The sequence below is a fragment of the Phalaenopsis equestris genome, unplaced genomic scaffold, assembly GCF_001263595.1.
Source record: "Phalaenopsis equestris unplaced genomic scaffold, ASM126359v1 Scaffold000581, whole genome shotgun sequence".
Classification (NCBI taxonomy): domain Eukaryota; kingdom Viridiplantae; phylum Streptophyta; class Magnoliopsida; order Asparagales; family Orchidaceae; genus Phalaenopsis; species Phalaenopsis equestris.
Window position 1 is genome coordinate 190,032 of NW_018165021.1, and position 14,609 is coordinate 204,640.

At 32.3% G+C, this 14,609-nt stretch overlaps 1 protein-coding gene across 1 annotated transcript in view; it reads left to right on the forward strand.

The window, feature by feature from the left end:
• Positions 1 to 14,609, forward strand: part of LOC110029507 (lysine-specific demethylase JMJ30) — a 39,566-nt gene that overhangs the window by 11,449 nt on the left and 13,508 nt on the right. Inside the window, exons 4-5 of the mRNA XM_020731831.1 lie at positions 12,437 to 12,568; positions 12,653 to 12,796. Coding sequence (XP_020587490.1) covers positions 12,437 to 12,568; positions 12,653 to 12,796 — 276 coding nt within the window. The remainder of the gene's footprint in view (positions 1 to 12,436; positions 12,569 to 12,652; positions 12,797 to 14,609) is intronic.

The window sequence follows — 14,609 nt, forward strand, 5'->3', positions numbered from 1 at the left end:
AAACTCTAAGTCTAGGAATACTTAGTAATCAAATTTAAGATTTATGAATCTCTATTCATTTCAAGAAGAATTGCAATTTTTCATATTAAGGACATTTATAACATTCATATGAAAAATAATTTCATGAAAAATTTACTAGGAATACTACTAAAACTCTAATATAAGTTTAGAAAATCAAATACAGTTCATTCCTTAAGTTGATTCAAATGAAGCCAATTTTTTATTAGACATCTCCTCAAGCTTCTTCTCACTTATTTTTCATTTCTTTTTCTTTTTTTCTTTCTCACTCTTTTTTTTCTTTTCTTTTAGGATTTTTTCAGTCATTTCTTTTCTTTTTCAAGTGGAAATTACTATATTTGGATAACCTTTAATAATTTTGAATTTCACTATCCCCTTCTTAAAGTTAAAACTCTATACCTTTCTTCCTTTATAAATTCATATTAGTTTAGGGTTTTTATAAACTCTCATTCTTTTCTTTTTATATGAAACTCTAAAATTCTTAATACTTCAAAAATACAACTTTCTTTACTTTTAATAGAAAAACAGTTTTATCGTATCATACCAAATATTTTTAACTTTAAAATTGACCTTTATTATTAAAAACTTTTTACCTAAATTTACCATAATATTTATAAACAAAAGTATAGTCATTTAAAATTAAATCTTAATATCCCAGATCATGATAAACTAATTTTGAAAATATAGTTTAATTGAGGACAAATAAAATTTAGTTTACTTCTTTTCAAAATAAATTTTTCTTTCCCCCAAACTTAAGTTTTTAATTGATTTTAAAAATATTTTAGTATAAAATTTAGTAGATGAAAAAAAATAGTAACTGCATGAAAATAAAAATTGACATGTAGAGAATTTTTTACTATGAAACTGGGCTCTAGTATATTGCAGGCACTAACTATAAAACTACATACAAGCTTTAAAACATTAAATAAAACATAATATATTCAAAAGAACTTACTGAGAATTAAAAACATAAATATAAAAACTGAAAAACTAAACTAAAAATACTAAAAATACAGAAGAAGTGAAAGTCTACAGTTACTTTACACACAATATAAAAGTTTTTACTACAAATAGTTTCAAATAAAAGTTCATCACAATACAATCACAAATAACAAATAAACATCAAAACACTAAACATCAAAACACACATCAAAACACATTAAACTAAACTCATAAAAATCAATCCTCATTTTCTTCCTCATCATTATCAGAATCTTCTTCTTCTCCTTCATCATGAATAGGAGCATAGGGAGTGAAACTGGGGTAAGCAGGAAAGCCCACATTAGGTTCGCCCCTTAGATGTCTTACCATAGCATTTTGAAAATCAATATCATGTTGAACTCTCCTCTGTTGATATTCATCATTATAATCATTTCTTGCTCCTATTTCTCCCAACTGAGTTTGAATATTAATTATGTCTATTTGTTGAACCATCAGTTGGTCCATAATACCTTCAAGTGATGCAGATCGAGAAATAGACATCCCTGCAACAGATGTAGAGGGTCTATCTCTTCTTTCACCTCTAGATTCAACAAATGATTCCACTCTCTGAATCATATGCCTCCCAATCGGATTTTGTGGCCGTAATCTTTCTTCATTTATATGAGGCTCTACTCCTGATTGTTCATATAGAGTGAAAATCAGGGCAGGGTATCCCAAACCACCAGCTATAGTTCGAGCATGCTGAACTATAAGTGCACCAACAACTATTGCTTTCATGTTATGAATGCAATAGTTTAGTATAGTTCAGTCTTTTATAACATCAACCAAATGATTTGTTGGCAATAGTCTTACAGAAATGAAGTGGTGCTATACTTTTGACTAAATAATTAACATAGAAGCAAGGAAGTTAACTATCTTGCTATTCTTAATCTTCCACTCTCCTCTTCCATCAGTCAAAAATCCAATCACTTCATCCATTGATGAATTAGTCATCACAAATGCAACGTATTCATAAAAAAATACACCCCTCAACCCATAAAAAGTATTGATCCGATCAGCAGTAAATTCAACTTGTTTACCTCTAACAAATTATTGATCCGATCAGCAGTAAATTCAACTTGTTTACCTCTAACCAATATATGTTCATTAGCAGTGAACCTCAAGTTAGAATAAAACTCTTGAATTATAAGGACAATTGCTATTGCAGTGAAGTAGTAGAATCTTTCCCAGTTTCTGGCGAGAATCAGTCTCTCGATCTCGCCACCCGGGTTTGCAAACAACCGTTCTTGGATCATTCTTCTCGTCTCCATTTCAGTATTGTAACTGTGCTGAGATTTGAAACTAACAAATCTTCGTGCATCAAAATCGTCGGACGGCTTTCCTCTCTTAACTCGGGGAGCCATTTGAAAATTCTACAAAAATCTAAATAATTCCAAATAAATTGCTAAATAAAAAACCTAACTCTTCAAGCAAGATTATTTGGTAAGAAACTTTTTACAATGAGTTTTCTTCAAACTTTTTCATAAGAAATTCCAAATTTCGGATCTCTCAAATCCATGGTGAAAATTAAAAATTTCTAAGTTAAAGTGAAGCTCTTATCAAGCGAAAATGAAATCTATGGTTTTTAGCCTCCGAATTCTTCTCTTTCGCTCACAATGTAATGCCCTAGACCAAAATTTTGAGGTAGGAGACGACTTAAGCAGCAAAAATAGAGTTTGTCCGTGGGTTTTCACGGTTTTCTAGGTGATCTAGCGTGTTCGGACTTTTGGCGCATCATGCGCCAAGACTTTGTAAATTGGCGCATCATGCGCCGCTAGAGCTTTAATTTATCAGATTTTGGTTTCCGTAGAAATCTGCTCCGTACCGCTTTATGTCAATCTTTATTTGTCTCAAATAAATCTTTCTAAGCATAATTAAACATCACACTAACACCTGACTTTCACAAACAACACAAAAGTCACGTTTATATATAAAATCTGCGCTATTACAAACTAGCATTTTTCAAGCCAACAAACATATCTGCGCTATTACAAACTAGAATTTTTCAAGCCAACAAACATCAAATTCAGTGTTTTAAAGCAAACCACACCCTAAAACTGAAATCTAAACATCAAAATTCAAAACATAAACATATATAGTGTTCGACAACAAAAAGGAAATGCAATCCAACACAACAAAATAACTAAATCAAACAGTACTAAACAAAGATTCCGTGCATAAATTAAGTTTATGATATCTTCTTCACTATCGTCTTCATGAATATCTCCCATAGATTGGTAGTACACATACAAGTTGTAGAGGGGTCGATATGGAAATAAATCGGTTAAATTTTCCTCCTCAATCCAAGAATGTTTCTTAAACATACGTACCAAACCATCTTCAATACGCCCAATATATTCAAAATGTTCCTTTAGTCTCCAATCCTTATGATCCAACATTTCAGTAATATTCCCAATCACATGCATGAGATTCTGCATCTCTTTTTCAATCTTCTTGATTTTTTTCAAAAGTGCACTCGAGTTGTAGTAGGGCTGTACAGGTGATGAAATCTGAGATTCTTGATCCATCAACACATTTATATCATTTTCATCTTCCATTCCAATACAGTTGCAATAGACTTCTGGATCCATCAGCTTCCAAGGAAGAAACACTCCTTTCATAAGGTATTTGCGAATGACTGCACAGTTGGAAAATATTGGATGAATGTCCAAGTCTAGTTGCAGATCCATTGACAATCAAACCCAAAATCGATTTCACAATAATAGCTCCAACATCAATAGGTTTTCCAATTTGAATACAGTAATTCAGAATGACACTCTCCTTATTTACCTTACTGATTTTCATAGTGGGCAGTAATTTCGCTGCAATGAAGAAATGTCAGGCTTTTGAAACTGGATTTAAAAATGATGAGGGAAAACTTACAGTTCCATCATCTCTGACTATCATCTCTGACCTCCCAATTCTCATCTTCATCCGTAAGTTAGCGGTAGATTTCATTCATATTATCTCTTGTAGGGATAAAATTTGCATAATGATAGATAAACGCATTCTCAATCATAAACATCTCGTTTATTTTTTAAGGAGTGAACTGCACAAATCTGCCTTGCACGTAGATCACCTTGCATCTAAGTTAGCGATAGAGTTCATTCATATTATCTCTTGTAGGGATAAAATTTGCATACTGACAGATAAACGCATTCTCAATCATAAACATCTCGTTTATTTTTTAAGGAGTGAACTGCACAAATCTGCCTTGCACGTAGATCATTCCTTGGTTGATCCCATGAAGATTTGCATAAAATTCTTTTACTACGGGAACAATAACAACAGCAGTAGTGTAGCAAAACACTTCCCAACGCCTCTGCGCAATAGTCTCTTCTACTCGAGTATTCGGGGTGTTGAATCCTCGATTCACAAATCCCTATTCTTTGATAAGCCTCTTCTTCACTAGAACTCGATCATACAATTTCTGTGCATCAAAATTGACGAACTTTCTCCGGTTGAAAATTTTAAATCTAGCAGTTTTTAGAGTGGGAAGCCTTATGAATTGAAAAATGGCGACTCTTCCCTCATTTCCCCCCCTAAAATATGGTTTGGAGTCGATTTTTAGGAGTTAAGGAGAATAAACCGCCAAAAATTGGCTTTTTACACGTTTTAGTCATTTTTGGTACCGCGGCGCATCATATGTTAGCTCTCTGGAATTCGGCGCATCATGTGCCAATTTCAAAATCTTCGCCGTTTCGATTTCGATCCAATAATTTCACAATTTTTAATTTTTTTATAAAATTAGGCAAATGAAAATGTTTCTAAATACTTTTCTAAAAAACGAGGACTTCATAAAGACTTAAACATAAATATAAGTAAAATATTTCAAACACAAAAACTCAAGCAACTAAACAACGATACATATGGGTTGCCTCCCACAAATCGCTTAGTTTAATGCCGTCAGCCCGATATTCCCAGTCTTGTTCTGGTGACCCAACATTACAGTCTCTTTATGAGCTGGTCATTGACTATTACAATATGATTTCAATCTGTGCCCATTCACTTTAAATATTCTTCTAGTCTTGAGGTCTTCAATATTAACTACTCCGTAGGGATAGACTTTTATAACTCTGAATGACCCTTTCCACATAGACTTCAAATTTTCAAGAAATAATTTCAATCTTGTATTATATAATAAAACTTTCTGTCCAGGTTCAAACACAACAAGCTTAAAATTAACTAAATAACGATATATATGGGTCGTCTCCCACAAAGTACTTGGTTTAATGTAGTCAGCCCGACATTCCCAGTCCTATTCTGGGTGACCCAACATTATAGTCTCTTTATAAGCTGGTGTTTGACCATCAAAATATGATTTTAATCTGTGCCCATTCACTTTAAATATTTTTTCAGTCTCGGGTCATCAATATTAACTTCTCCGTGAGGATAGACTTTTATTACTCTGAATGACCCTTTCTACCTAGACTTCAATTTTTCAGGAAAAAAATTCAATCTTGTATTATATAATAAAACTTCCTATCCAGGTTCAAATTCTCTTTTTATTATCTTTTGATTATGTCATTCTTTCATCTTTTCCTTATAAATTCTCGCATTATCGTAAGATTCATTTCTAATTTTCTAAGGTTCATTCAATGACAATAATCTTTTCTTACCAGCTTCTTTAATTTTAAAATTTAATTGTTTTATATCCCAATAAGCTTTATGCTCCAATTTAACATTTAAAATTTAATTCTTTTATATCCCAATAAGTTTTATGCTCCAATTTAACCAAAAAATAATCCATATCGGGACATTCCTATAGGTTTTCCCAAAAAATAATCCATATCGGGACATTCCTATAGGTGTCTTATAAGCTGTCCTGTATGCCCATAATGCATTATCTAATCTAGTAGACCAATCCATTTTATTAGGATTAACACCCTTTTTCAAAATTCTCTTAATTTCACAATTAGATACTTCTGCTAAATTACTAATCTGGGGATGATAAGCAGTTGCAATTTTATGCATTATATTAGATTTTTCCATCAATTTAACAACTGTTGCATTTCTAAAATGACACCCTCCATCGGTAGTGATTACTCTCGACATTCCATATCTTGTTAAAATATTTTTAGTTAAAAATTTTGAAACCCTCCGAGCATCATATCTAAGTAAATTGATTGCTTCAATCCATTTTGAAACATAATCCACTGCAATCAATATATAAATATTTCCAAATGAAGGTATAAATGATCTCATAAAATCTAATCTCTATGCATCAAAAATTTAAATTTCTAAATTAAAATTTAGAGGCATTTCATTTCTTTTTTAAAATATTACCTACTCTTTGACACCTATCACATATTGTGATATATATATATATATATATATCACAACATGTGGATAATATTTCTAAATTGAGCATGTCAATAAAATTTAGATGATTTTATGAACAGTTCTATCTTTCCAAAATGATATCCAAATTCAGAATCATGACATTTTTAGATAATTTTCTGAATTTCTTTTGAAGACACGTCGTCGAAGACACATCGTCTCATTACTAAATCTTTAGATTGTTTGTATAAATATGGATTATTTCTAAAATATAATTTTGCATCATAAATGAATTTTTTTTTTCCTTTTGTTTCATCAGTCCATATGGTAAAATACCACTAACAATATAATTTACATTATCAACATACCAAAGTATTTCCCATCCTTTTACAACATAAAATTATTAATTAAGAAAAATTTCATTAATTTCTCTTTTCAAATCAAGTATCTCTTCCTGTTCTAGCTTAGATAAATGATCAGCAATTTGATTATCAGTCCTTTTTCTATCGAATATCACAAAATTAAACTCTTGCATAAGAAGTGTCTATCTAATTAATCTTTATTTAGCATCCTTCTTTTGCATCAAATATTTAATAGCCGAATAGTCAGTATGCACAACATATTTAGCTCAAATCAGATATGATCTAAACTTATCAAAAATATATACAATGACTAATAACTCTCTTTCAGTGGTGGTGTGATTAATCTGAGCATCATTAAGAGTCTTACTAGTACAACATATAACTTTAAAAATTTTATCATATATTTGCCTAAAACAGCTTCAATTGCATAATCACTAACATCACACATTAATTCAAAATGTTTCTCTCAATCCGGTGAAACAATTACAGGAGTAGTGATCAATTTTTCATTTAAAGATTCAAAGGCTTTAAGACAATTTTGATGAAAGTCAAATTTTTTATCTTTTTCCAGAAGTTGGCATAAAGGTTTAGTAATTTTTGAAAAGTCTTTAGTATATCTCCTGTAAAATTTAGCATGTCCTAAAAAACTCGTAACTCCTCTTACTGTAGTAGGTGGAGGTAGGTTTGATATAACTTGTATTTTTACAGGTTCTACCTCCATGTCATTTTCTAAAATTTCATGCCTAAGCACAATTCTTCCTGCAACCATAAATTAACATTTTTCCCAGTTCAATACGAGATTAGTCTTTTCACAACATTCCAGAATTTTTTCTAAATGATTTAAACATATTTCGAATGAAATTTCAAATATAGAAAAATCATCCATAAAAACTTTAATCCCTTTTTCAATCAAATCACTGAAAATTGACATCATACATCTTTGAAATGTTGCAGGTGCATTACATAATCCAAAGAACATTCACTTAAAAACAAACGTTCCATAAGGACTAGTAAATGTTGTTTTCTCTTGATCTTCTGTAGCAATATGTATTTGGTGATAACCGGTATATTCATCTAGAAAACAAAAATATTTATGCCCAACCAATCTATCTAACATCTGGTCCAAAAAGGGTAAAGTGAAATGATCCTTCCTGGTGACAGAATTTAATTTTCTATAATCTATGCAGATTCTCAAATCATTGACTTGTCTTGTTAATATGAATTTGTTATGCTCATTTGTTACTACAGTCACACCTCCTTTCTTTGGAACACAGTGAATTGGACTTTCTCAAGTACTGTCTGAAATAAGATATATTATTCCAGCATCTAATTATTTTAAAATTTCTTTCTTCACAACTTCTTTAATCATAGGATTTAATTTCCTTTGAGGATCGGTTCTTGGTTTATGTTGATCTTCTAATAAAATTCTATACATATAAATTGAAGGATTGATTCCTTTAATTTCAGATAATGTCAATTCAAATGCTTTCTTATATTTTTTCAAAGTTTCCATAAACTGTTATTCTTGCGTATCAGTTAATTCTGAGGATACTATAACAGGTAATGTAGATAAATCTCCTAAGAATGCATACTTCAAATATGTAGGGAGTGTTTTCAATTCTAGTTCAGGAGCTTCTCAATAGATGAAATCGAATTCTTGTTATTTTTAGTAAGATCTAATATTTTAAATTTTTCCCGAACATTATCCAAATCCTCTTTACTCACTTCCATAGATTCATCATGAATTTTATCCTCATCTTGATATTCCATATATTCCTTTTCAAATTCACTTTCAAAAGTCTTTTTAAAATATTCATAGCTTAAATATTCGTTAATATCCATTCTGAAGCATTCAATCGCTTGTTCTTTTGCAGGGTATCTCATTGATTTTACAATATGAAACGTAACCTCTTGATCACTAACTCTCATAGTTAGTTCTCCTTTCTGCACATCTATCAAAGCTCTTCCAGTGGCTAGAAATTGTCTTCCTAAAATGATAGTAATTTCTTTATTTTCCTCTATATCTAATACGATAAAGTCCACAGGAAAAATAAATTTATCGACTTTTACGAAAACATCTTTTATAACTCATTCAGGATATATACTCGAACGATCATCTAACTGAAGAGTTACAGTTGTAGGTGAAATATCTCCTAAGCCCAACCTTCTGAAAATTGATAACTACATAACATTAATACTGACTCCTAAATCACATAAAGTTTTTTCATAAAATTTTCGTCAATAGCACAATGAATTGTAAAACATCCAGGATCTTTAAGTTTTTCAGGAAGCTTTTTTGGAATTACAGCGCTACACTCTTCACTGAGTGCAACAGTTTCATTATCTACAAACTTTCTTTTCTTATTAAGTATATTCTTCATGAACTTCACATAGCTTGAAATTTGTTCCAAAGCTTCAACAAATGATATGTTTATCGTTAATTTCCTCAAATTTTCCATAAATTTTGAAAATTGATTATCTCTATTTTTCTGCTTCAATTTTTGAGGAAATGAAGGTGTTGGTCTTTCTACAGTGATTTTCATTAGTTTAATAAGGCTTTCTGCTTTAAAATGAAATTCTTCACCAGATTTTTCATTTTCCACATCTATTTTTTCAACTTCAACTTTTTGTTGAACTCTGTTTTCTAATTCTTTTCCATTTTTTAGTTGAATAGCTTTAATTTGCTCTTTGTTCTGATCTTTAGGATTTACTTCAACATTACTAGGCAATGTTCCTGAAAGTCTATTGCTTAGTACGCTAGCAATACATCCCAATTGATTTTCCATGTTTCTAATTGTAGCTCCTTGGCTTTGTAATTGACTGTCTATTTGCAATATCAATTCTTCCATTGATAGTTTTTTCTTCTTACTCTGCAAATTATTAAGCAGAGTTGCTAATTGCCATCCTCATGGCGTCCCAGTTATTTGACAATGAAGTCAACAATATCAACGCACATATCTAATCATCAAAATTAATTTCAACAGTCGACAATTGATTTGTGATGGTATTGAAATCATTCAAATGTTGAGCGACAGCCACACTTTCTGTCACTTTAAGTTGAATAACTTTTAATCAAGTGTACCTTGTTATTCGTCGATGACTTTTCATACATATCTGATAAAACTGTCATGAAATATGTAGTAGTCCTTTTCTTGTTCATTGTGGGCAATATATCTCGACAGAGTTAATCGAATAAGCTCCAAAATCTGTCGATCAAACAGATTCCAATCAGCTTCATCTATCTTTACTGGCTGCTTTCTTAGTAACAGAAGATGAAGTTTTTTCCCATAGAGGTCCATCTTTACTGGCTGCTTTCTTAGTAACAGAAGATGGAGTTTTTTCCCATAGAAGTAGTCCTCTATCTGTATCTTCCAGTAACCGAAATATGGTTATCAAATTTCTGGATCCCCGATACTTTCACTTCATCTCCAACCATCATTTTTCCTAAAAGCTAAACCAAGACTCTTATACCAATTGTTGTGCAAAAAAATGACGACAATAAAGTGAAAATTGGAACAAGAAATTCACAAAACAGAAACATAGCGGAACACAGATTTACATGGTTTGACAAATTGCCTACGTCCACGGAGGAATTATACTGTCGATCATGTCTACTTACAAGAAAGAATTTTCTCTCTTCCTCTCTTTCTCTCTCTTCCTCTCTCTCCTCACCTTCTCTCTCTCTCTCTAACCGAGAGCTACATTAGAAGAAAAAACCCAAGTTAGGTGCAGCACGCCACCACCTAAATCCAATGGATGGTCGAGAGCCTTGCCTTCTTTGTAACTCTTCTGCCACAAGCCACCAAGGAACTAGAAGACGAGCGATTAAGGAAGGCTCATGCCCATTAATCGTTTACTGCTGCTGCTTTTAAGAACCATCCAAGATGCGGCCCATTTAGGAAGGGCACCAATTGATTCACGACATCCAAGAAGCAGGCGGGATTCCTCAAGCTTTTTCTAAAATAGGCGGGTTTAATTTGGAAGGTGTGCGAACCAGATAGAGAAAACAGTTAATTAATTAATAAACAATTAATTTGCTACCTTAATTAACAGTGGTCCAGGCTCCACTAATCTCAACACATTTCTCTTCAATCGGAGTGGTCGATTCTCCAACTTAATGTATCCAATGCATTTTTCCATAGCATTTTGAAGGACCAAGCCAATTTGCAAAAACCCCCGACTTTCAAGACAATCAACATCCTAATCGTGTCTTTCTGCTTCTCAAAACCATACATGGTCTCGAGAGGCAGAGGTTTCTCACCTTGTCCACCTATCTTATAAGACAGTTTTCAATCAAGCGCCGTCACTCTTCACCATCACCAAAGCTACTACCAATCTATTCCTACTTATTTATGTTGATGATATACCACTCACATGCAACAGTTCCCCTGCCATCTCCATTTCTGGCACCATTATTTCAAGAATCTTGTTCAGATCTCCAACTTTCTTGGCATTCAAATTCATAGCACACCAACAGGCTATTTTCTTGCCAAAACAGGGTCTCCTAAACAAGTTTGGCATGGCTGATTGCAAAGCCTGTCAACTCCCATGCCCTCACAATAGCTAATCACATCATCTTTACCTATATCCACAGATAATGTCACTCATTATCGTCAATCAATTGGATCTGTCCATTACCTCACCATTAGTAGACTAGACATCGCATTTGCTATAAAACAGCTATGTCAATTTATGCATAATCCCCAACCTCAGCATTTCATTCTTCTAAAAAGACTAATTTGCTACAAAGAAAGAACAACAAACTTTGGTCATTCAATAAGAAAATGTGACCTCACTCTTAACTCCTACTTGTACTCTTATTGGGTGTCCAATCAAATAGATCAAAAATCCACAATGCGTCGTTGCATGTTTTTGGGGTCAAAACTCAGTTTCTGGAAAGTAAAAAAAGCAACCTATGTTCGTCCAATCATTCATAGAAGCCAAGTATAGGGCTCTCTTCTCCGTAGCCACCGATATCATATGGCTTCATTGACTTCTCTCAGACTTTCACATAACGTTCTGCAATCCCACTGCACTTGATTATGATTGCACCTCTAACATGGCTCATCAACAACCTCGTCTTACACATTAGAGCTAAACACATTACAGTCGACTTTCATTTCATTTGAGAACGTATGCATTCAAAGGAAATCAATGTCCTACGCATCCTCGTATTGTCAATTGGCTGACTTCTTCACAAAAGCCTTGTCAGCTCATTGCGTCAAGCATCTAAGGAAAAAGCTTATGCTCCAATCTTTGGATCCTTAACTTTTGAGGGGAGGTGATAAGAGGCTCCTCACAACAACGTGCCTTTACCTCCTTCGTCACCTCTATGGACAATGCAAGGAACTCTCATGTGCCTACATCTGGACTGTTCAATTTCAACCACCTTCGCACCATTCTATCCTAACCAACCCTTCATCGACAAAGATACTATCTCTTATACTTAATACATTCAGTTGTATGAAACCTATATATAAAGTACACTTGTATTGCGGACGGTATGAAGAAAAGAAAATGAAATAAATATGCCTTCATTATATCGTTTCTGCTTTTCTTCAGTTTTAAGGTGAGCAAGTTAAATAAATTACCAACATTATCTTATTTTAATTTCTTCAGTTTTAAGGTGAGCAGATATTATGTTTTTGCAAGTTAAATAAATTACCAACATTATCTTATTTTATCAATTTAATTTGCAAAGCATATGAATAAGTTGAAGTGTGCTGTACAATCAAGCAAAAGGTGGTGCTTTTTGCTGTTTATTTTTTAAAAGACAGCAAGGCTAAATACTGCAGGTTGGAAAGAACTATCTTTCGTCAGACTGGAAACAAGAGCTTATTACTTTTTCTCAGTTTCTTGACCGGATACAGACTAATAACAGCTCTGCTAACCTCACATATCTTGCTCAACATCCCTTATTTGATCAGGTACCCCAAGTTCTTTGTTGTAATTTTATGTTATTCTACCATGTAAATAATTATTTCCCTTTGTCTAAACAATATATTTGTCAGATACAAGAACTACGGAATGATATAATGATCCCAGACTACTGCTATGCTGGTGGTGGGGAACTTCAATCACTTAATGCTTGGTTTGGTCCGACTGGAACAGTGACACCTTTGCATCATGATCCACATCATAATATCCTTGCTCAGGTAAAGAACACAACAACAACTACTTCCACTACAAGCCTTTGTCCCACTAAGTGGGGCTACATGAATCCTTTCTCTCCATTTTGCTCTATTGAGTGTCATATTTTCATTTAAATACAATATTCCCAAGTCATTTTAGGTATTCATTTGCCTTTCTTAACATAAGTTGAATCTAAAAAATTTAGATGGTCGACGTTTAATGTGACTAAACCATCTAGATGGTCGACGTTTAATATGACTAAACCATCTACGATGACTTACTCTAATCTTTTCTGCCTTTAAAGCTACACCAACCTTTTCACGGATACATTCGTTTTACATTTTGTCTCTAAGAATCAAGCCACTTATCCTATTAAGTATTCTCTTCTCAGCAACACTTAAAGGGCAACATTTTGAGCCATAAAGCAATGCAAGCCTTACCACCATCTTATAAACTTTAAGTTTAAGCGGTACTTCTCTATCACACAGTTGGCCTAATGCATTCCTCTACGTCAACCATCCAACTTGAATTCTATTAATAACATCCCCATCTATATCACAATCACTTTGCACTTTGAATATCACTATCACTTTGAACAATAGACCCGAGATATCTAAGATGTTCACACTTTTTAATGTCTTGATCACTTATAATTACAATTTTGCCACTAGATCAACTAATACTAATATTACATTCCATGAATTTATTTTTAGATCTAATCAAATGAATGCCTTTAGACCCAATGTAGACCTCCAAAATTCAAGTTTTTTCTAAAATCTTTCTCCAGTCTTATCCACTAGAAGACTATCATCAACAAAAAACATGCACCATAGTACATCGTCCTGTAAATATTAAGTATGAGTATCCATAACTAAAGCAAAAAGATATGGGTTTAAAGCTGATGCTTGATGTTATCCAATTAAAATAGGAAAATACTTGGTCAATCCTATTTTTGTTTGAACACAAGCAACAACTCTAATATACTTATCTTTAATGACTTTAATATAACTCATATCAACACCTTTTCTAAAACTCTTCAAGAATCTTATTGTAAAGCCTTAACTAAATCAATAAAAATCATATGTAGATCCTCCTTACTCTCTGTACTTCTCCATCAAACCTCTCAAAAAATTTATAGCTTCCATGGTAGACTTCGCCGACATAAATCCAAACTTATTTTGAGAAATTTTTGTATCATGTCTTAGCCTAAGATGTTCAATTGCTCTCTCATTATTTTAATATACGCACATTATCATGATTCGTCTATAATTTTCATACTTGTGAATCTTCTTTATTCTTAAAAATGGGGATCAAAATACTTTCTACACTCATGCATCTTTTTAGTTTTTAGGATAATATTAAAGACTTTAGTAAGCCAATAAACTCTCAATTCTCTTACATATTTTTACACTGCAACTGAAATATCATCTGATTCTACTGATTTTTCACCCCTGGTTTTCTTTAAAGCCTCCTCAACTTTTTGTTTTTTACTAATGCGACGATATAAGTTATTAAGTTTTATTATTATTAATGATATTAAGATCACTCAAGTCGATCGTATTTTTAGAAATATCACGAAAAATTTATCATAATATTTTACTCATCTATGTTGAATATCTTTCTCTGAGAAAAACACTTTTTTATTTTCTCTTTAATAAACTTTACTTGAATTAAATTTTTAATTTTTTTTCTCTTTATTTAGTTTATATATATATATATATATATATATATTGGAAAAACAAAAAATTTATTAATCAAACATAAGAAAGTACATTTCTAAGATAAGGTGCCTCAAGATGGTCACTCTTCAACAAAAAGGAAAGAGGATTGGGGGAG